General features: G+C 48.3%; 10 protein-coding genes across 10 annotated transcripts; 5 read left to right on the top strand and 5 right to left on the bottom strand.

The window, feature by feature from the left end:
• Positions 1-634: 634 nt before the first annotated feature.
• On the bottom strand, positions 635-1,453 carry HD556DRAFT_1307291 (uncharacterized protein; the record flags this gene model as incomplete). The annotated part of the gene is made up of 3 exons (XM_041300019.1): positions 635-735; positions 938-1,123; positions 1,291-1,453. 3 exons carry the CDS (start codon positions 1,451-1,453, stop codon positions 635-637), a joined length of 450 nt encoding a protein of 149 aa, XP_041161737.1.
• Positions 1,454-2,497: 1,044 nt separating this feature from the next.
• On the top strand, positions 2,498-4,254 carry HD556DRAFT_1441920 (uncharacterized protein; the record flags this gene model as incomplete). Its single annotated transcript, XM_041306376.1, has 4 exons — positions 2,498-3,761; positions 3,817-3,905; positions 3,959-4,145; positions 4,196-4,254. The coding sequence occupies 4 exons, from the start codon at positions 2,498-2,500 to the stop codon at positions 4,252-4,254; spliced, it is 1,599 nt and encodes a 532-aa protein (XP_041161736.1).
• Positions 4,255-4,424: 170 nt separating this feature from the next.
• On the top strand, positions 4,425-5,336 carry HD556DRAFT_362247 (uncharacterized protein). Its single transcript, XM_041310380.1, has 3 exons — positions 4,425-4,565; positions 4,626-4,788; positions 4,845-5,336. The coding sequence occupies exons 2-3, from the start codon at positions 4,684-4,686 to the stop codon at positions 5,256-5,258; spliced, it is 519 nt and encodes a 172-aa protein (XP_041161735.1). The 5' UTR covers positions 4,425-4,565; positions 4,626-4,683; the 3' UTR covers positions 5,259-5,336.
• A 555-nt stretch (positions 5,337-5,891) lies between these two features.
• Positions 5,892-8,529, bottom strand: HD556DRAFT_362275 (uncharacterized protein). The gene is made up of 2 exons (XM_041310381.1): positions 8,316-8,529; positions 5,892-8,248 (listed from the first exon to the last, which is right to left on the bottom strand). Exon 2 carries the CDS (start codon positions 8,235-8,237, stop codon positions 6,108-6,110), a length of 2,130 nt encoding a protein of 709 aa, XP_041161734.1. The 5' UTR covers positions 8,238-8,248; positions 8,316-8,529; the 3' UTR covers positions 5,892-6,107.
• Positions 8,530-9,527: 998 nt separating this feature from the next.
• On the bottom strand, positions 9,528-11,092 carry HD556DRAFT_1307288 (uncharacterized protein; the record flags this gene model as incomplete). Its single annotated transcript, XM_041300018.1, has 7 exons — positions 9,528-9,866; positions 9,954-10,187; positions 10,299-10,450; positions 10,501-10,608; positions 10,662-10,806; positions 10,912-10,991; positions 11,050-11,092. 7 exons carry the CDS (start codon positions 11,090-11,092, stop codon positions 9,528-9,530), a joined length of 1,101 nt encoding a protein of 366 aa, XP_041161733.1.
• A 247-nt stretch (positions 11,093-11,339) lies between these two features.
• On the top strand, positions 11,340-13,232 carry HD556DRAFT_1362719 (Lactonase, 7-bladed beta-propeller-domain-containing protein). The gene is made up of 5 exons (XM_041302678.1): positions 11,340-11,827; positions 11,893-12,043; positions 12,094-12,258; positions 12,326-12,437; positions 12,485-13,232. Exons 1-5 carry the CDS (start codon positions 11,670-11,672, stop codon positions 12,979-12,981), a joined length of 1,083 nt encoding a protein of 360 aa, XP_041161732.1. The 5' UTR covers positions 11,340-11,669; the 3' UTR covers positions 12,982-13,232.
• Positions 13,233-14,503: 1,271 nt separating this feature from the next.
• HD556DRAFT_1234899 (CHAT domain-containing protein) lies at positions 14,504-14,833 on the bottom strand (the record flags this gene model as incomplete). The annotated part of the gene is made up of 1 exon (XM_041297700.1): positions 14,504-14,833. A coding segment is annotated over one exon (330 nt), but the record flags the coding sequence as incomplete, so codon positions are not given.
• Positions 14,834-15,415: 582 nt separating this feature from the next.
• Positions 15,416-16,281, bottom strand: HD556DRAFT_1216239 (uncharacterized protein; the record flags this gene model as incomplete). The annotated part of the gene is made up of 4 exons (XM_041296691.1): positions 15,416-15,592; positions 15,644-15,796; positions 15,856-16,017; positions 16,069-16,281. Coding segments are annotated over 4 exons (705 nt in total), but the record flags the coding sequence as incomplete, so codon positions are not given.
• Positions 16,282-17,378: 1,097 nt separating this feature from the next.
• HD556DRAFT_1307285 (uncharacterized protein) lies at positions 17,379-17,977 on the top strand (the record flags this gene model as incomplete). The annotated part of the gene is made up of 3 exons (XM_041300017.1): positions 17,379-17,389; positions 17,440-17,541; positions 17,587-17,977. The coding sequence occupies 3 exons, from the start codon at positions 17,379-17,381 to the stop codon at positions 17,975-17,977; spliced, it is 504 nt and encodes a 167-aa protein (XP_041161729.1).
• Positions 17,978-18,715: 738 nt separating this feature from the next.
• Positions 18,716-21,688, top strand: HD556DRAFT_1431519 (uncharacterized protein; the record flags this gene model as incomplete). The annotated part of the gene is made up of 10 exons (XM_041305026.1): positions 18,716-19,032; positions 19,087-19,165; positions 19,222-19,539; positions 19,592-19,919; positions 19,941-19,945; positions 19,967-20,427; positions 20,479-20,784; positions 20,836-21,166; positions 21,206-21,299; positions 21,354-21,688. The coding sequence occupies 10 exons, from the start codon at positions 18,716-18,718 to the stop codon at positions 21,686-21,688; spliced, it is 2,574 nt and encodes an 857-aa protein (XP_041161728.1).
• Between the last annotated feature and the right edge of the window lie 113 nt (positions 21,689-21,801).

The raw sequence follows: 21,801 nt of genomic DNA, 5'->3' as shown, positions 1-21,801 counted from the left end.
AGGCAGAAGAACAGGAGGATGAAGCTGGGGAGGACGAGGGGGAGGGGGATGAGGGTGAGATTGGGGAGGAAGAGGAAGATGAGGGTGAGATCGGCGAGGACGAAGATGACAAAGAAGAAGATGATCCCGATAGGAATCTTAGTGCTGCCGTGGTCCGGTTCGGTCCGGTTCACAGAGGGTCGAGCGAGAACCAAGAACCGGACCTAGGTCCGGTTCTACCAGACTCGACGAACCTCGAACTGGACCTTGGTGAACGGTTCAGAATGGTCAGGTCCGGTCATTTTCAGGTTCGAATGTGAACCGAACCAGATTTATTTACAATGAGCAAAAAAAACATAGGTAGGACTCCTACTCATAGCTACACATCCAACAAGACAGCTGCTTCTGCCTCGACTGTCACAGAAACATGGCCATTCCTATATGCCGCCTTTAACAACTGTAGCGAGCCAAACGTGGATGACAAAGCGACAAAGAATAGAGGAAATACTCTGCATGTATAGTGTCATAGAAGACTCGCGACTCTTCAATCCAAAGGGACGGAGTCAAACACCATAGTTGTGCATATATAGGATCAACTTACCTGAGAAGACCCTCCAGCGGCATGGCATTCACTTTCAGAGGAGCAACGACGATCTCAGCCGAGTTTCAGCGTATAGTCAAGCCAGTACCATTTCTCAAATTCGTCATCTAGCCACGGTGGTTGGACATCTCGAGGTGAATGAAAGTTAATATCAGCTATAAGACCGTTGAAACACTGATTGAAACAAAAAAAATAAGAATTTAGTTGTGGTATAATTTTAGTACAGCTCACTCGAGGACACTCCGGCATTTTCCCATCATTGATAGAACAACTATACTCATGAGCTAGGGATAGTGTCGGACTCCTGTGAACAAAAATCCAATTAGTGTATAAGAGCATGGTGAAGAGCAGACGCACCTTCTTGTTGGAAATAAACCCTCCCCACTTCACCACGGGCACTCATTAAATGTCGTACTTTTACAGGACGCATGCCAGGAGGTATTCGTGAGATGTAGATTACGCCAGTGCGGGCTTGCGCAGCATTGAATGTTGCCAGCGCCTCAGGCGTCAAAGGCTGCTCGAACGAGGATCGACACTCACGAACTGCGAATGGTGGGCAATGATTTGGATCGGTGGGAGAGTTAGCACGAGAGAACGGGCACAAGAGGACAGGTACGAGAGAGCAAGCATGAGAAAACGGGCGCAAGATAGTGAGCACAAGCGAAAGAGTTAGAGCGTGCATCAAATTAATTGAAGATGAAGTCACTCACCTGACACCTCAAACTCAGTGGTTTTGGTTGCCTTGGTCTTTGTCGGCGCGTTGACTTTAGGGGTGGAGGCGGTGGTTTCGCGGGAGTGGGACGATGGGTTTGTGGGAGGAGTTGCACAATGAGACGTGTGGTCTGATTCGTCAGTTTGAATAGTGCATATCATGACTTACCTTGTCAATAGGCCTCTGCATTTGATGGAAACAAGTAAATCTTGAAGCTTGAGAATCTCTGAGGCCGAAGTGGATCATCAAAGGAAGGTGTCAAGGCGCGCTTCAACAATGTGGCAAGCTTCTTTCGGTTCGCGGTTCGGAACGGTTCGGGACCGGTCCGAACCAAAGTCGAACCGTTCGCCCAATGGCAGAACCGAGAACCGTACTATGGTCCGGTTCTGGCTGACATCTGGACCGTGGACCGAACCACAGGAGAACCGGACCAAAAGTCCGGTTCGAACCATGGTTCAGGACCAGACCACGGCAGCACTAGATAGGATAGAAGCGGACGAGGGAGAAGAGTTAGATGATGATTTTCTGATAGCGGAAGGCTACGGCGCTCTGTAATTTGATATTCTAGGTTTTCATGTTTAATTTGTGGTGTGACCCGTTATTAATTCACCATGTTCAATCTTGGAGCTCATTATTGGGAGGCCGCAGAGTGCATTTGTTTCTATTGCGCATATATGCATTTATAACTGTAGCGAGGTACATATAATAGTACTACCACCTTATAACTACGATATAATGTTGCTACCACTGTGTTTGAGCTGCGCCAAAGGTTATGTAAGGGTGGCGACGTGTTTATAATGTGTAATGTTTGTATGACGCACGCATACATGCGTCATAATACTCGAACGTTTTCACAATTCCTAATCAGGTAATGTTACGTGTTGTGACATTTGAAGAGTTTTGCTGATGCAGGACGGCAAGCCCAGGCCTAAGCGCTCAGCCTTGCTTATGCTTTTCTCAATTGACAGGCGACAGTCAGTCTGTGCACGGACATGTGTGCAGTACATTACAAGGAGGTTAGCCTCTGACTGGCTTTCAATGATCACCATCCTGACACGTGCACTTTCAGTGTTCAAGTTGCTGCACTGCAGTGCAATGCGATGTAAATCAGCGCTGCACAGGATAGATATGAATGCTGTGGTCATAAGCGAAATATATTTAATCTACATGTCTATAATGCATGGGCCTTCCTGTCTCTGCATCCCATGGCTTCTTCCAATACGACAGAAGAAAATTGGAATCCATCCAGCCTTCTTCTACATAACGCACTCCCGGATCACCAGGACTTTGACTCGACAATATCTGATGCGAAGCCCACTGCTGATACTAGAACCAATTTCTACGACCGAAGTTTGACGAGTCGCAGATATGCCCTTGTCGGAATGGCATGTTCAAGTATCTTCAGCTGCTTATGCATCATTACAGGTATTGTCACTGTAGCCAGCCACGGAATCATGGGAGTAACCCCACTCAGCATAGTCAATCCTTTTGAAGTTCCTCGATCGTCGCTGCAGGCGGAAATATGGACCCTGATGCTTGACTTAATGGTCACATTATGTACCGAGTCTATAGGCTTCGTACATGGCATCTCATTACGCTCCGCGTTAGCATCAGAGTCTCGGCTTCGTTTCAACACCAATTTGCGCCTTCTCACCGCAGCTTGTGGATGGCACAACCCTAATGGCACCCTGCTTAACGGTATATCGTCTGTCCTCCTCATTATATCCTACAGCTCGCCCTCACTCATCGTATGTGCGGACCAGCAAGTTCAATACCGCTTGGATGTAACCATACTAGGCAGCACGAGCATCGCCCTCGCCGGGTTACCTCTCCTCATTTTAGGTGTCGCACTCCTCCTCCAGGTGATGATCGCATTGTCAGCGATGCGGGCTGTCAAGATCTTGACATGGAGCTCCTCACCTTTCGACTTGACCGCCGCACTCATCCACCACACGCAATTGACCCCTACTACTTTCCGGTGCATGCATCGTGTGTCTGACCTAGACACATATGGGGGTCCAGCGAAGCCATCAGAGAAACAGCCCTCTGCGTGGCATGCTCACCCTAGCATCCGGAAAGTTGTCGTTTTTCTTTGGGTCATCGTTGCAGCATGCGCTGGATGGGCCGCACTCGTCATGTATCTCCGGGATCGCCTTTTTATCTACATCAATCCTCTAACCCTACAAACATGGTCGTTCTTCCAAAATTCTGACGGCAATTACATTACATATGGTGTACCGAGTGGCGGGATTGAGTGGTGGATTCTGCTCTTTGTCATCATTGCAGGAGTCCAGGGACCGTTGACACTTGGGCTGCATTGCTCGGAGCTCATAGTGAATGTCATTCGAGACGAAAGACAGTGGAGATGTGCTACCAAAAGGCAAGGACTTGGAGTAGCGACGAACCCGCTGAAGCCAATTTTCACTCATCCGCTTTGTCTCGTACTTTTTATCGCAAAGCCTTTCCTGCGTGAGTCATTCACGCCTAGTATTTTGTTGTCAGTGTTATTGAACACCGATCACAGACTGGATGTTTGGGCTTTCATTCGACATATCCACAGCTGCCTATAACGACACCCTAAACAAATTTGAGATATATATGTACACTGCCCAGGTTCGTACTTACTGTATGTAAAATTGTTACAACATGCTCACACATTCTTACAGATCTGGAACTTGTGCATTGCGCTCTTCATACTTGCCTGTTTCTTTACTTTCATCTCACTGTGCCGACCGCACGGTCCCCAGCCGGCTGCATATGGCCACCTTCAGACGCTCGCCAACCTCGTGGATGAGTGGTCTCCTGTGATGTGGTGGGGACACAAGGAGGATGGAATCCCGTACTGTCATGCTGGTAGGATACTTGCATGTTCACGATGATGTCGCATTGACACTTTTGAAAAGGGACAAGCGATCACCCGCTGCCGGATGTGAAGATGGACTGCGTTTATGCTGGTGCCTGACAGTGACTCAGCGGTCTTCGTTTTTATCTCTGGAACTAATACAGATGAGGGGATATTGTATGTTGGATGTTTGGTTACAATTGAGAGGACAGGTATTGCTATGTTGTGCACTTGATCTCCGGATAACCTACAAAAGGCTTGTCTAGAGGTGCGCAACCTTCCAGGTTGGCTCATCTACAGAAGGCTGGCCAGCTTGGGAAACACATGAAATGTGGAAACACAAGCGAAAATTGGAAGTCAGGGACCGGTGATACTGAACGTTGAACGTTGAACACCGATCTGACATTGAAAATCTCTCGGGAAGTCAAAGTGTAAGTACGCTATGCAATGTGCATACGTTTTAATTTGAAAATATCTCGCGATTCACCCAGTGTCAGGGTTGCCAAGAAAATTCTGTCCCAGTGTCGCGTTGATACATTTTGAATCTTCATGTCTTGCAGGATGGAAGGCACCTGTATCACGCACAACATTCAGTCGAACCATGAGCTTCATACTGACGTCGTCGATGTGTGGAACTTCCATGACCCTCATCGTGTAATGGCTATGTCATTTGTCGTTGTTGCACTCGTCCTAACGTGATTTGTGCATAGTACTTGCTCAGCCTAGAGTTCAGGGAATTGATGATAAAAATGGTCGAAGTTGGATCTACAAAAGGATATCAACGCTTCTCTCTCGGCCACTCGGTGCTTCAGTGCTTCATGTCCTACATCGTCGACTTAACACTTGTGTTGCAGACGCTTTATCTCGTGTCAGAAAGCCATGAAGTCACTCGTAGGGCCATCAACTTGCTCGCAGTCAAATCCTATATCGCCTCCCCAATGGGGGAAGAAGTTCGTATTCGGATTCAGGACCACGATAGGCAATTGACCATCCTGGAACGCGTGGATCGCAATACCTTGAACAAACTCGCTGAGGTGATGGAATTTTATAGCATTGATGCAGCACAAGTGTCCGAACTTCGGGAAAAGATTCCCCCTATGGATTTATTATCGGACGAACCATGATCTCATGCCCTTCTCTTCTTCCTAGCATTTGTGGCTCACGTTACAAAGAGGGTATATTACTAGCTTGTTCGCTGCACGGATGCTGACGATACCGAACGAGGAAGAGACCAAGGCTCAGTTTAAGGCTATATTTGGCGGTCTAGCATTTGCCTTATCCTACGGCTTGCTCATACGAGCATGCGCGAATCTCGCCGTGAAGTCCACCGACCTAGTCTCTTCCCCAATTCGCAAGGGAGGTGTTGCTGTTTTCATCAACAAGATTTCACGATTACCGGCACTGTGCGACTGCCTCGCTGGAAGACAGGGGTCGTTGACGAGAGTGCTCGACACTCTCGCCATGACAGTTGGGTTGACTAGTTTTCTTTGGAAGTGGCATAATGCCCTTGCGTATTGCAAGTGATCAAGGTATGTAATCATTTACGATGCTCATTTTGCGAATAGCGAACTGTAGGCAGTAGGTGATCTTGGTTGAGACCGCAGCCATGAATCTAATATCCATATAGATGGAAGCGTGTTCTGACTGCCTTAAGGTTTTTCACGGACCTCAAATTTCTTCCTCCATATTTTGATCTACCAGCTGATCAACTTCTAGCGTATTCAACTCTGCCACTTCCAGTAGAGAATCCGTATATCAAGCGACACGTCGCTGAAGACCGTCCTCCCTACTGTGCACTTAAAGAGTCATCGGATGGATGGACGCCGGTGTGAAGCTAAACAAGCTGATATTCGTGTATTTTGATACGTGGATCCGTGAGCGTCTCGTACATTTCTTGATTGTCTAATGTATTTGCCTTGAAGAGGCTTGATCGCTCGAAATTCTGAAAGCATGTTATTGAGAACAAATCAATCTCATCCAAGCGCGACCCAGCCACACAACTCCATCCTCTGACTGATCTCCGTGGGCATCCGCAACACCATCTCCTTATGCAGTTCATTGGCCCTACAGCTCTCTGAACAAAGCACAAACCTCCCAAGTCCTCCCTCCCGTCCTGCGAAGATGCATACCGTCGGCGGTCGCTCAGCACGGAAATAGTACATGGTTGACGAATATGTGTCGATGAGCGTGAACATATGTCCCGGTCCACTCTTCGCTTGTTCCTTCGCATCCTCATATTGCTCGTCTGAGCCTATCCGTCTCGAGAATTGTTCCGGTTTTGAGAACAGTGAACCGCTCGGAGTGAAATACATCCTTGGGAAGTGTGCAATGGTACCCCCGTATAAGTGACTCTCTACCGTTTCTCTATCAACCACTCCTTTGACCCCGATCAACCACGGTTGTTTGTTGATTATACGCCCAGATTTGCTATAGAGAAACAGTCGAGGGGAAAAAAGCAGGAGGAGGAGTCCAATGCCAATGAGTACGAAGCCTGCTACTTTGCTGGTATTCGGCATAATCCCTAAACCAATGACAATGAACGGCCAGGAGAAATACGGTATGGAACCGACAATCTTCCTCCTCAATGAAAAGGTGGTTGCAAATGGGACCTCCGGGAAGTCCTTCCATCTGATGGCTGCCACCCGACAGCCATCCAAAACGAGAGCTCCGTTCTCTGTTACACCAGCGACCTGGATCTCCGGAAGAATATCCCAGAGATTTGCGTCGTAGATATCATTGTCAGCGTACCAGCACGCCCCTGGGGTGGTGGTTGAGGGAAACATGGACACCATGCGATCAGCGATGCGGTCGTTATCGTTGGCCATTGACAACCTCGCGAGTGCGCGTAACTCATCCTCATCGTGGTTCGGCTGAATACGGTGCTCAAAAAAGCCCATGAGCGCATAAACGTGCTCTGCTTTGTGTGGCTTATACCCCTCGCCGGTGATAGACCCCCCACCTACCATGCCCGACTTTGGTGGGGGAGGAGGAGGGCCAGAAAGTGTTGGAAAACCTGCCATAGCGCGCCTCCATATAGCTTTTTTCAAGAGTGTTAAGCGCTCCAGCCTCTCAAGCGGATCCTTCCCACCGGCGTATGCATTGACAATTGCTTGTTCATCTTCGGAGTTCGTATATGCCAGGTTAGCCAGCTGAAACAGCGACAATGACTCGATCTCTTCCCGATCCCGGAACTTGTAACAAAGCCGAGAGCTCAGGAGGGCTTCTGGAAAAGTCCATACCCGTCCGCCCCAGCTCCTCCAACACTCATTCTCTCCAGCCTGAGAGTCAGCTCTCCCGAGCATGATCAAAGTCGTCTCCGCTCTACGGTAGACGTCTGACATGCAGTAAACATCTAGATTCTCCTCTGATGGGGTCTCCCCTAGACACTCCAAGTTGAGCCAGTAGGCATCAAATTGCTGTCCGAGCACCGCCGCACGAACCTCGTCTGTAAACCGTGCCTTTTCTTTCTTCTCACCCGAGCCTCGAGAGTAGACGTCGGTGGCGCGGTAAGAGATGGCGATGTATTTAGTGTGGATGATGATATCGCGATCTACGCATCGAACCCACTCACTCTGGTTTGGGCTGCGGATCATGAGAATTCGAGGGTAACAGGCATGCGTACGAGTATTCATATCAGCTTCCTCTTTAACGCGCGATGAATGCTCCATGCGAGAACGAGCTGCCCATAGCTGACCCTGAAACTGCCGAAGATACGGTTTGTAGTATCCTGCATTATACGGCGAATCAGTATCATCTTCAGAATCATCACTAGCGTTGAGATAAAGTGCCACGAGAAACCAGATGATTGGCCACAATAGCTTCAGTGCAAACCACACTGATTTTCCGATCCATTCGAAAATGATCCATCCTTTGAAGGGGGAATGGGTTAGCAGCCATATGGCGAGCTTGCTGGTATCGTTGGCGTGATCCTTGAGGGGAACTTCGAATTTGCCAGAGGGTGTGACGGCTTGCACGATGAGCCTTCGACAGATGCCAGTGGTAGGACTGATGTATCTCTGCTCTTGACCGTGCGTTGTCAATATTCCTATATCATTGGAGCAAGTGATGTCTGAGTCATGATTCGTGAGTGGGATCCAGTGCATCGTAACTGTTCCTGTGAAAGCGTCGGTGTGATGATGAGTGCGAAGACTACAGGACTTCGAGTTATGAACTAGACTCACAGTGAGCAGAGTATCACAAGCAGGGTGACAGCGATGCCCCAGTGTTACCTTTATAGTATATTTCAGGTACTGTAACTCTGTGGATGTGTATGTCGCGCATGACATATACCGCCATGGCAGTTGCAGAGTTAGAAATTTCGTCTAATTGGACCTTGAGATCCAGAATAAGATACCGCCCAGCGGCGTCTTCTTGAAATGCCTATAATGATGTCGGAGTCACATGGCTCTGAGAGACCTAGTTCAGACATTCTTGGGCGCAATTTTTATATCTATAACATACCTACACTAAGAGTGTTGTTGGCCGTCCTGCCATTCGCCGTGACAGAATTTGAAAAACCCTCATGGTGCTGGGGAGACCGGGCGGAGCCTAGTGGAACATGCACATAAGTTGCGTCCGCAGTATCAAATATTTCATCCTCACAAACCATGACAGCGTCAATCAGTGCATCAGCACTTCAACGGTGATGCGAACTTTTAGAAATGAAAGATAGCCTATTCCGAAATAGTGTCCGACAAAGGGTGTATATAACGACCCAAAAGGACTACACGAGTTGGCAAGAGCGTACTAACAGTACGAACTACAAATGCTCACCTCAGCGATGATGTTAGGACGACGTTGAGGTGGAAACGGCGCCATGATAGGTAACTATGCGAATCTGTGGCTGAGCGCTGAGTGTTGATACTGTATAGCACACACATGGCACTCCCAGTCATTATGCGCTCATTAGCATAGCCCCGCCTAGCTTGACTCGGAACGTGCTGGATTGAGAGATAACTTGTGATGCGAGGCAGGTAATGTATCTCTCCGGTATGAGGAAACTGAACCCCCACGAATTGCGTAGTTAGGAGAGAAATGAACGTTCGCAATGCTGTGGAGCTCAGAAGGTATGCGTTGGAAAAAAGTAGAGCACAATTGCAAAAGGAGGAGCCTATAGACTCCCGGAGACGCGAAGAATGCATCGGATCTGTATTATGTGGCCAAATTAAAGTTTTCATTTCATTTCTGGAACGTTCAGCGCTCAGCGATGATGCGCCCACTGGCACAGCCTCGCTGCAGCACCTTGGCCTAGGTTGACTCCATAGACGAATAATGCAGGCGGACTGATAAAGTGATAGCGAATGTTTTATTTGGAGTTGGAGTTACGCTGGGCAATAGGCTATGTGCTGTCTTGTTGGCAGGTTATATCCTGACTGGTGAACATAGGCTCGTGATCACTGATTTACTACCAAACCATGGGATTCTTTCGCAGGGAGGAGATAGTCGTCTGAATCTGATCTTCGGACAAAGATGGAAGTGTACGTGGAGGAGTGGCGTAAACGGTAAGAAGTAATATAGGCCGGAAGACAGCTGTTGAACTCGGAAGGTTGTCCGACCCAGTCGATGACGGTGATGTCCCCCGACCGAGCCACGGTCTCCTGCAAGAGTCGCCCGAGCGCGTTCTGCTTCTTCTCGCCATAAATGACAGGTAGGTGGGCACCGAAGATACCAAACAATGAGTCCGCGACGTCTTCTTGCAATGTGGTGACGCGAGATGACGCCCACTGAAGTCTCTGTCAAGCGTCGCTCATCCCAGGACGAAAGGAGATCAGGTCCCGTGTATCTATTCCTATTGCATCCTCTAACTCCTGCATGATTACGGGGGACTCTTTGTGGTTGGGAGAGCGATCGCCCAGATATAATGACCAATCATTTTGATAGAAGATAACAACTTTCGAAGCGACGAAATCTTGAAAGGTCCATCCCCGCTTGTTCCAAACACTCCTCGCCAGTGCACCGGGTTGGGATGAAGGAGAGACATCGCAGAGGTGGACGATGGCAAGCGCTGAATGACGATAAGAGTTGACCGATTCTTGAAGCTCGGTGTTGCTCTTCTTGTCAATGCAGCATGTGTCCATACAAGCTCAGCGATATCCAGCACCACGAGCGACATTGCAGAGCGACTGCAGTTTCGCGATCCCAGCAAATCCCTTTAACTCACGCACATATTTATCTTGAATGTCGTGCAGTAGCGCCTCCATCTTCTCCCACCTGTGTGATAACAGGACGCAACGGAAGTACGTTGCCACTACATCTTTGATGCGCTCTGCTCGGAGATTCGAATCCTTCGTTGGAAATGAGACAAGCTCGTTGTACTCTGGACTCATTTTGAAGGCGTTTATTTGTACCATCTATCGCACAAAATACCCGTGGAGGTATTCAGTAGACGTAGCGGGGCACATTCGAGTTCAATCCGAACAACTCTTTGAATGGCGTCTTCTGCTTCCGATGGAGAGACATACTGCTGACGCAGATCTACAGAACGAGATAGGCATTTCGAGATCATACAGAAGTTTCCCATGGCTTACCTCGTATCTGAGCTTCGGGAGAATCGTCCAACTTGGACAACATAATTTTGAAGGCCTCAATAGCTTCGTCGTAACGTTGCGCGCCACGCAGCGCTGTATGCATCAACTCGTATCCAACGTGAGACGAAGGATTGAATTCGATGACCTATGCATCACCGAAGTCAACACGAGCTATGGAAACATAGATGCCATCGCACCTTTCGCGCATCGAGATTCGAGAAGTGCTTCTGTCCATAGCATTTTTGCCAACCTTCGCCCTGTCATAATCGCTTGCAGCGAGGGCAGTATCACCATTGGCAAGACAGAGCGCGCTGTATTCTTCCGTGAAAGCTGAGTCAAATGTGGGTGAGAATTGTAGCCTGGGCGATATTATGAACTCCAGACTTACCATTGGACCACTCAAGGTATTTGGCCTTGATCACCATTTTCATTACTCAAAATTGGCATGATCTCACGGCATCTGGAAGTTTACGTGCCCGAAGGAGTGCAACACAACGTTTATGGTGTGCAGTGAGCCACAACAATTTAAGATCCCAACCGAAGAGCTGAACAAGAGACCTGGTTATGAAAAGCGTAATACGTATCGAATATTCAATGTCACATTGACGTGTAACTTTGGAAGCAATCACGTGATCGCATAAGTTTCAACATCACCCAAGTTTATTACTAATTAGAGCACTTAAGGTGAAATCATCCATGCCAATCGACCTTGTCTCGCACAGCAATGATCGATGTATCTTAAGCTTGTCCGACGGCAAGCCGCGTACACGCCAATTTCTGCTTCAAGAAGCAAGTCATGCGCTACCTGCATTCGCAACGTGACTAGTGCATCTGCAAGAGCGTACTAGTATGCCAGCTCACCCTTCACGACGCGATTCTCTCGATGACGAAATTTGATGAGGCAGATACAAAAGCCTGATCGTGAAGGCCGGGGTCCGGTGTCCGGTAATCGTTAGCGCTGAGGTTCTGGCTAGTTTTTGTTTTTCTTCTTGCCAAGGCCCAACACCCATGGTGAATTTTACTATCCTCGCAGGAGGATACACCTCCTTCATCGCCTCGTATATGTTCAATAGCGAGACGAACAATTTGACATACTTGAACCAGTACATCACTGGCGGCAATCCAACTTGGATAATCTCGCACCCTACGAACAAGAGTGTTCTTTAGTACGTGTCCTCCTATTGTGTTAGTATATGCGCGTGTTCACTGATGTATTTGATTGATCACGTAGTGCAGTCAATGAGAATGAGCCTACAGGCGCACTACAATCATTCACGGTCGGGCCTGAAGGAGCACTCACCCTCGTCGAAACTGCGTACTCTGGAGGAAGTGGCCCGCCGTATTGTAGCGGTCTCTCTACGGGTCAGGTAGCCATAGTCAATGTACACCACATTTTTTTCTTTTTCTCAAGTCAATGCTGAATTTATAACAGTACGGCTCCGGAACTGCGCGTGTGATCCCCACAACAGATCCGCTGCATTTCTCTGCCGATGATAGCACCATTGTGACATTCCCTGTCCCAACCACTGGAACGCAGGGCGCGTCCGAACCACACATGGTATACCAATACGGCGAGGAGCTCTTGATCCCTGACAAGGTATTTTTTTGGGAACTTTCATCTGTGATTTGTGGCCTTTTTACTCACCACGAGCGGCTGTTTAAAGGGCAACGACAAAATTTGGCGTCTCGGCCAGAACGGGTCACCAGATGACTTCTCAGTACACGGTCAAATCGCGCAGCCGATCGGTAGCGGCCCACGGCACATCCAGATCTACGGTAAGCCCATCTTCTTTCACCTTCTCTCTCACTAAGCCAGCATACAGAGAACCAGCTCTACACAATCCATGAGCTCGCAAGTACCTTGACACTCCAAGACTTCCCGGCATACCCCAACTTCTCCACTCCCCTAATCTCCAACGTTTCCACTGTCCCAAATTATCAGCCCGCAGGCTCCAGCTTCGCAGCTGCCGAAGTCCTTATCCCACTTCCAACAGCCGAGTTCCCCACCCCTTACATCTATACCTCGAACCGCAACACTGGTGTACAGGACTCACGTGGGGATACGATCGCCATTTTCGAGAAAGTGGATAACCAGCTGGTCCTAAGGAACCAGGTATACACGGGCCTGAACCAGATTCGCGGCATGATGCATGGGCAGCAAGCCGGCGAGGGAGGTGATGCATATATTGTGGCCGCCGGGTTTGCGGGCACTGCGGGCGTCAAGGTGTACAAGCGAACGGAGGGAGGAGCGAATTTGGAGGAGGTTGCAGTGAATACAAAGCTTCCGACGCGGACGAGCTTCGTATGGTTGAAACAATAGAGGATAAGATTCATTCGGTGTTAATGCAGACAGTCTGCTGTCTAATCGAGGCACGATGCAAACACAACTAACGATGACTTGAATGTTGAGAGAAATAACTTTTGGTGAGTACCAATACACAAATTGGTACTAGATAACACCTTGGGAAAAAGACGAGCACGACATTAGTTTAGCGCTTGTATGTTATGGCACTGCAGTGTATCTAGAACGAACGACTACGTATTTCATTCGTCAATGGTCTGTCTATCCATCCTGTCAGGGCCACTAAAACTCTTCATAAGCACTGAATTTTGGTGCTATATATTGAGTTGAAATGCATTCAACGCCCTCAGGCAATTCAGATACTCGACTATCATTCATCGCAAATATTGTCTTGCCACATGAGGTGTAATGCTAGTGTTGTGCAACTTCATTCCTACTCACAAATCATCAGCTTGAGTAGGAGCGATCATCTCTGGCACCGAGGCAACAAATTGGAAATACAAAATGGGGTGTACATATCGTGTAGATATACATACAGTCTCGAAGTCTGGAATATCAAAGTTCTTGGCAACAAGTTGCGCATGGCCGCCATGACTGGATGCTGCATGCGAAGTGCGTCAGATTGTCTCAAGAATGCTTTAATGAACAGAATGGGAGGACACAAAATGAATATGGAAGCTTACATAAGTAAGATAACGAGAAATAACTCTGCTATGCGCTCAAGTCAACCAGAATTGTCTTCCAACATCAGTGTCTTCTTGGTTGATGTGTTTGCTGCACTGCACGCTGGTATAAAATACACATGCATGCTTCCAGGTCTTAGTCAGGCTGGGCGTGAAATTGGTACTATGGTATGCGCACTCTGCGATTCATGAGCAAGTTCGCCGCAAGAGCTGGACCTGCTCGTCCTTGCTCAGCCCCATGCGACCTCTCCAACGGCGAGGACAACTTTCGTCAATGTTGCGCGGGCGTACTGGTAATGCCAGAATATCTGGAACATCCTCGGGTTCTACTTCACCTAGTAGCCTGTATGATAAACGCATGCGCAACTTTAGCATACAATTAGAAGGCTTCAAACACCATTCTCCGTGCGGGTACACAAGGAGATTTGCTGCATATCTAGAATGGTGTATGAGCGCTTGAGCGACCAGACTTGGCGAAATGGATGTGACGTGTGCATACTTGTATCCTCCGACATGTGCCACTTCTGCAAGCTTAATGCAAGTACTGGGATCACTTGTATTGGCATCTCTGCACTTGCGGAGCTCATCCATTATGGCCTGGTCAATTACTCCCCAATGTCTCCGCACCGACAATCTCGTGCACCAGCCTGAGTGCACCTTAGGAGCGATCACAGACAAATTGGGAATACAAATTGTCGAAATTGGATGTACATATCGTGTAGGTATACAGTCTAGAATATCGAAGTCCTTCAAGTTGGCAACAAGTTGTGAATGGCATGACTGGATGCTACATGCGAAGTCGTCAGATTGTCTCAAGAATGCTTTAATCAGTAAGGTGGGAGGACGCACGGAATTCATCATATGCCAATATGCACAAATACTATGTGCTGGTCCAAGGGTATGTCCGTGTCACAAGCCAAAGACTGGACCGCTCGGTGCAGTGCCCGGGCGGCGCGTTTTGAATTCATCGTGCCATCCCCACAAAAGTTTTTGTAGAACGCTTCGACTAAGCGCTGCATGGTACTGTCATTGACCTTCCATAATGTCCCAACGACACTCTTAACCCCGGCGAATTGCAGGCCAGCTGCCAGATGTATCACTTCGTCGGGTGTACTCAAGACACCGACTGCGGTTTCACAGGCAGAAAGAAATGCAAATTGATGTCGAGACAGATCCGTTTGTGTGATGTCGTGGAGCGTACATCAGGAAAAAAACCTTTGACTACAGGGTGCTATATAGTCATTATAGTACCTGTAGCCAGATTTGTCAAGTGTCTACTATGTGGAGCTATATAGCCACGCAGCGAACTATATAGTGCTACGGCCACTCCTGTAGCTCGTTGTAGCAACCAACTACAGGTGCTACAGAATGCTATATGTGCTACAAATTACTACAGGGTGCTATAGGAATAGTGTTAGTATTTGCTCGTTCGAGCTACAGGTAGCTACAGGTAGCTACACACTGCTACTGTAGCTCCCACAATATAGATCAGGCCACTGACTGGAAATCAACAAAATCGAATCAATTAAGGTGCTATAGTAGCGCGTGAGCATGTATACAATCCTCGAGATACAGCCGCCTCAATCACCACCCCCTTCAGAATTCTTGTGCTTCTCGAGCCTCGTCTTCGTGCTCTCGAATAGCTTCATCAAAAACGTCATCTGTGAAGCTATTGATAGTCACTGCCACCATGAATGGATCCACACCAGCGTGCATCCTTTTTATGAATGTCAGTTTGGATGATGAATGACATAAGTAATAAAAAAATACCGAGCGACGTCGAGAAGATTGACACCAATTTTACCGAGCAGTTTGTAAGCAGCAGTCCGCTCGTCGAACCGCCGCAGGGAGTTGAGATGGAGAAGGTAGACCGGGGAGTAAGCAAGCGATGAAAATTTGATGTCCTCCTTTACTCCAGTCATCCACTCGTCGATGCAGCATTCAATCTGTCAGACCTCAGTTGCAGTACGAACATCAGAATCACTGAATACACTCACTGCTGTGAGTATAAGCGCAATGGTTTGAACGGGTAAAGGATCGAAGTATTTAGCATATACTATACCCTCGTCACTTCGGTTTGCGAACCACATATCATTCATCGCCTCCTGGATTAATCCGGTCTTGTATATGCCACATTTCATTTCCCAGTCCTTTTACTCCACCAGTCAGACATTGACTAATGATGGTAAAATTGAATTTAAACACGCACCTTAAAAACAAAACGCGATCCTTCCTTGAGAGACTCAGCCAGGTCACGGTTTTGCTTGATGGCGGGTATAGATCTGCTTGCACGGAAGCCAAAGAACGAGGCCGTCAGTGGGCGCATCTTTGTTTTAAGCTCCCCGCGCACTTGTGATGTGCGCCTCGTCATCTATATGCAACATAAAATCAAGTAGGGCAAGGACGCGGACACGAGACGTACCATTTTGACAAGAGAAGGGGTCAGTTGGATGGTAAGCTCTGCCATGTTAGACGCCTCACGCCAGGCATCCTTTGCTAGCTTGGTCTCAATGATCAGTGTCTCTGGAAAAGGTGCGCGAGTCACGACTAGACAGCGGTAGATAGACGTGGCAGTGGTGAGCAAATCCTTGGTGACGTTGTCGAAATCGCTGGCCTTTAACCGTTGGCGTGTTCCGTCTGGACCTTTATTGAACTTCATGTCAGTATTGAGGACCTCCGAGTCCTCCAGTTTGTGCTTGGTGCCGACAACCAGTGGTGAAGAAGCTTCGGCCACTTCGTCATGATCATCGGGAGTGTTGTCCGCGCCACAATCAGACTCGTTCTCAGTGTCGTCCTGGTCCATGCTATCGACAAAGTTGTTCGAATCGTTGCTGTCGCTGCTGCCCTCACTGTCACTGTCGTTGTGCAAAGACACAACAGTTGTGGATGCTGAAAAAGTGTGTTAGTTCAAGATACACACAGGACAAGACATAGTACCTTTCTGTGGCTTTGTATGGATCTTACTCGTGGGTTTTCGGGCCAAGACAGTTGGAGGGGTCTTGCTCATACTGTATGTGAGCGCCTGTTGATTAGGTAGTCTTGTAGGTACACTGCGGTCCGAAAACTATTATGTAGTTGTGAGTAACATGGAGCGCCTGGACAAATAAGACACTGACCATGTTGTCTTCGTCCCTGTCAGCATCGCTGAGAAGCCCAGCAGGCTCGCTGTCGAATACCTCGGGATGTGTCCGGTATGTAGTGCGCAGTGCCTTTAAGTCGCGCTTCTTCATCTTTGTTTCTAAGGCTTTTTGGCGTTCTTCTCCTCAATGAGCTTTTAAAACTGTTGAGCAGAAACATGTAAGTGAGCGCGAGCATTCATGTTGGGCTTGATATAACTTACTTCGATATGTTTCTTTTTCAGTTGGCCGACGTTGCCGACCACTTGCGGTGCGTCCCGCGGTCGACACCATCTCTGCACGTAGGTTCTCCTGGGCCTTCAAAAGTGCTGTTTTACCTCCCTTTTTGGAGGGGGCTTTTGCGGGCATGATAGACGGTAGTCAGTAGAAATAACGATGACAGAAGGAGGGGGTATGCATGCCTTTAAAAACCCTACAGTGGTGTCGAATCAACAAACAATTTTTGAGTTTTGTTGATCGAGTTTTGTTGATCACGAAGTTAAAGTTTTCAACTGACCAAGCGGTGTCAATATATTGGCATAAATAAGAGGGACGGGGATGACTTTCCTTTCAAACATACAATCAATACTACAGCGAAATCAATACTACAGCCAAAATGAATAAATTGTAAGTGGCTGCCTTCTCCAATGCTCGCCTCACACTCACCGATGTTGTAGTTCAGCGTTCATGTCGTTGAACGAATCAGACAACGTGAAGCCGAACATCTTGTTATTGAACAGAGCTGAAGAGAAACCGAACACGCTTGAAGTCAGCAAAAGGTGATACTCGACCATAAACCATGACAAACACTAACCAACCATCAGGCCCGTACCTCCTCCAAGTCAACCATTTCACGTGGTCGTTGCTCCAGGACGGGCTAGGGAGGTACCTCATACACCAAGGGAGGTTAAGCCTGCTCTTGATATTCAGTTTCCATTGGCGCCATATCGCCAAACTCCAGGACCCATCAAAACCTCACAGACCTACCTGCGAACACTTGTCCTAGAGCACTGGGATGCAGAGATTAGGCTTTGTGATGAGTCATGCAGAGCGCAGCTCTCAGAGCACATACAAGGTCCTGTTGCTCACCAAAATTTGGTGCGGGAGATGATAACGGTGCGATGGAATGCTGAAAAAAAGCGGTGTGAGGAGTCACGCAAGGTTCAACTTTTGGAGCTCTTACTTGCGGCTCATGGCATTACTACCCTAGCTTAGTTGTCAGTTAGTTTTAGTCAAGTGTCATTCGGAATAAGGGTGCACCGTGTGGATCACCTTTATTTTCAACGATGTTCGGGTCAATCTCCATATTATGAACTGCGTCCGTGACAGTAGTTGGTCACTTGCAAGGGTCACATCGCTGCAAACGACTTTCGTGTTAGTCACAATTAGGGCCGGTATGAGGACTCACTTGAGGGTCGGCCTGGTCTAAACTCAAACTGGGCGCAGCAGTAACCAGGCGCTGCGCCACAACTAGATCCGGGCACCAATGAGGCGAGTACCATAGGTAGATTGAAGATGCTTACATGTATGCCAGTCGAATGGCAGTAGCACTTCAAGGTCATGAAACTTCGAATATAGTCCGATTTTGGTCTCCGCAAGTCCAAGAAGGAGGACCTTCTGGAACGCGGTTTGTGTATGCCAGTCGAATGGCGGTAGGTCATGGAACTTCGAATATAGTCCGATTTTATGGAACTTTGAATATAGTCCGATTTTGGTCTCCGTTTGAGCCTGGACAGGATAGTGTTAGCATGTTTTTTCCATTTTTTGTGGCATCAAGATACTTAGGGCCGGCACAACACGACTTGACACGAGTTTCGTGTCAATCGCACCGTCAATTGCACCAGACAACCCAGCATGCCCCACTGTGTATTCTGTGGGAAGGTAACAACTACACCTGAGGGTCTCAAGAGACACATTGTAGGGCGTCCTGAATGTCGAACGCAGTATGAATCAATGATCGAAGAAGTAGAGGCAGAGAACTTAGACGACGCACCAGATGTTGACTTCCCCCATCAAGATGCAGCTCCAGGCCATGTTCACCCGCGCCCATCTCCAGATACAGACAATAACCCAGCGCTCAGCAAGACTCGTCGTGTTACAGTCGAGGAAGTCGAAGATGAAGATGGGATGTCGTTCACCAATAATGGCCGATATTTCGAACCTCGGACAGATGCTGGCTGGGCACTGCATGAGGGGGAGACGAGTTTTGAAAAATATAGAACATACCAAGAGGAAGAGGGTGAGGATCCATGGTCGCCTTTTGAGGACGAGTAAGTGCTTGAATGTGCTGGCAAAGCATCTACTAAATAGATATCACTCACCAGGGAAGAGTGGGATCTGGCCCACTGGCTCGTCAAGAACCTTGGTCAGACGCGGACCGAAGAATTCCTGAAACTGCCCATAGTAAGTTTGAAAGCATTGATCAAAATTTGAACTTACAATATTGATACCCTAACCAGACACAAAACCGCAGCAAACTTTCATTTCATAACAACCGCTCATTCTTGCAGCACGTGGATAAACTTCCACGCGGGCCAGGATGGAGTTGTAAGAAGGTGACTGTGCGTGGAAACTGCGAGGATGAAAAAGGCGAAATGTTGCAAGAAGAGGTTGAATTGTGGAGCCGGGACCCTGTAGAATGCGTGAAAGAGCTCATTGGCAATCCTGCCTTCAAAGAACATATGGCGTACTCACCTGCCAAAGCATATGCAGACCGTGCGGGGCAACATAGAGTCATCGACGAGATGTGGACAGCAGACTGGTGGGGCGAGAAACAGGTAAGACTATTTGAGAGGGAGCGACAAAGTAACAGACTGACCTCGCACACAGAACACCTTGCCAGAGGGTGCAACGATAGCACCAATCATTCTATCTTCAGACAAAACGTCGTTGTCGCAGTTCCGAGGGGATAAGTCGGCATGGCCAGTGTACATGTCCATTGGAAACATTGCTAAAGCAAAAAGGCGCCAAGCATCAGCACGAGCAACCGTCCTCATTGGTTACTTACCAGCTAGCAAACTTGACTGTTTCACCCCCGATGCACGCTCCTTGGCTGGATACCGCCTCTTCCACCATTGCATGGCTCTACTTCTCCAACCTCTCATCGGTGCTGGAAACGACGGTGTCGAAATGGTGTGTGCGGACTCGTGGGTTCGTCGTGTCTACCCAATTCTTGCAGCGTATGTCGCCGATTTCCCGGAACAGTGTTTGGTCAGTTGTTGCAAAGAGAACCGATGTCCGAAGTGCCTTGTAGCAGCAAATGAGCGAGGGGATGCACTCAACTCGGCAATGCGTGATCCAGAGTCAACAAAAGAAATCTTGCACAAGCGCAAGATTGGTCAGCATCCTCCGGAATTCGAGGCCAATGGTCTACGCGCCGTTTACAAGCCTTTCTGGGCTGATCTGCCTCACGCGGACATTTTTCTAGCTTTCACACCCGACCTTCTGCATCAACTTCACAAAGGTGTGTTCAAAGACCACCTTGTGAAGTGGTGCATCAATATTATTGGGGAGGACGAAATGGACGCACGTTTCAAGGCAATCCCAAATTATCCCGGCCTTCGACACTTCAAGAAAGGGATATCGAGTGTGAAGCAGTGGACAGGACGCGAACATAAAGAGATGCAGCGAGTATTTGTTGGCTTATTGAGCGGGGCAGTACCTAGGTGTGTGTTTATTGAGTCGTTAAGATGATGTTTTGATGTCATGCCTGGCAGTCGTGTTTTGGTGGTTGCACGATCTATTCTCGACTTCTCGTATTATGCCCAGCTGCACATTCAGACGACTGAGTCCCTCGAAGCCCTACAAACTGCCCTGACTGTATTTCACGCAAATAAAGACATCCTCAAGGAGCTCGCTGTTCGAGAGCATTTCAACATACCGAAATTACACCAGCTCTCTCATTATGTGCAGTCCATCACGTTGTTTGGCGCAGCTGACGGCTTTAACACAGAACTTCCCGAGCGCTTGCACATTGATTTCGCAAAGGATTCATACCGTGCTAGCAATAAACGGGACTACGAGTAACAAATGGCTTTGTGGCTCCAACGCCAGGAAGCCGTGTTTATACGTAGCGCATACCTGGATTGGTTGTCACAACAGCCTCACTCAAACCCACATGACTTCGACGCAGATTCAGACACGGACTCAGAGTCGGAAACACCAAATCTTCCCGCCGCTGAACCACTTCAAGCAACCCATGTCCTTGCAAAAGTCCCCGCACATCCTCACCAATCTGTTCAAACCATCATAACAGCACACGGTGCTACCGAGTTCCTCCTTGCTCTCCAATTGTTCTTACTCAAGAATCTCCCGCACAACACCATAGTCCCTGGTCTTCAAGACCAATTCGATCTTTATCGTCAAGTGGTGATTGTGACGCCACCAGATTTACGAGTTAGCGACGTGCCAAAGTGAAGGCGCATCAGAGCAACTCCAGAAAAGTTGCCGTCAGGCCGGAAGCCTGGTACCCCAGCCCAGTTTGACATGGCATTGATAGCAGACAGGCCTCGCTCTTCGCATTTGCATACTCTTGAGGGTATTTTTTTGCCGAGTTTCTCAGCGGTCAATTTTGATAATAGTCTGGTTGCAGGTGTACGAGTAGCCCAAGTTCGCGCTATTTTCACCCTACCTCACCAGTTCGGCGCATATTCCAGAGCCCTCGCTTATGTCGAGTGGTTCACACCTTTCAAACCACCCGACCCTTCCTCTCGAATGCGACAGGTCTCGCGCTCAACCCGCCAACTTCGCCGCAACGCTGCTGTAATCCACGTTGATGAAATTGTGCGGCCGTGCCATTTAATACCGAGGATGGGACAATCAGTAGATCTGAGGTTGAGAAGCGGAAATGCATACGAGGTGGCGAACGATTTTTATTTCAACGAGTTCATTGATGGCGAAATGTTTTGCGCATGTGTTATAAAGTAATTATATACAACGACGTGTCACGTACGTACTACGGTTGCACCTGTAGCTGCCTGTAGCCGCAGTGGTAGCTCCTGTAGCTGCCTGTAGCACCCCCCAACCATATAGCCGCTTGT

The sequence above is a fragment of the Suillus plorans genome, assembly GCF_016647745.1.
Source record: "Suillus plorans strain S12 chromosome Unknown HD556scaffold_20, whole genome shotgun sequence".
NCBI classification, from domain to species: domain Eukaryota; kingdom Fungi; phylum Basidiomycota; class Agaricomycetes; order Boletales; family Suillaceae; genus Suillus; species Suillus plorans.
This window is presented reverse-complemented; position numbering and strand designations above follow the sequence as displayed.

Bases quoted from the DNA above. Each gene is read 5' to 3' on its own strand.
- HD556DRAFT_362247 (XM_041310380.1), top strand. From the start codon at position 4,684: ATGTCTTGCAGGATGGAAGGCACCTGTATCACGCACAACATTCAGTCG. The intron at 4,789-4,844 runs GTAATGGCTATG...ATTTGTGCATAG, and splicing joins ACTTCCATGACCCTCATCGT to TACTTGCTCAGCCTAGAGTT.
- HD556DRAFT_362275 (XM_041310381.1), bottom strand. From the start codon at position 8,237: ATGCACTGGATCCCACTCACGAATCATGACTCAGACATCACTTGCTCC.
- HD556DRAFT_1362719 (XM_041302678.1), top strand. From the start codon at position 11,670: ATGGTGAATTTTACTATCCTCGCAGGAGGATACACCTCCTTCATCGCC. The intron at 11,828-11,892 runs GTACGTGTCCTC...TTGATCACGTAG, and splicing joins ACGAACAAGAGTGTTCTTTA to TGCAGTCAATGAGAATGAGC. The intron at 12,044-12,093 runs GTACACCACATT...AATTTATAACAG, and splicing joins GTCAGGTAGCCATAGTCAAT to TACGGCTCCGGAACTGCGCG.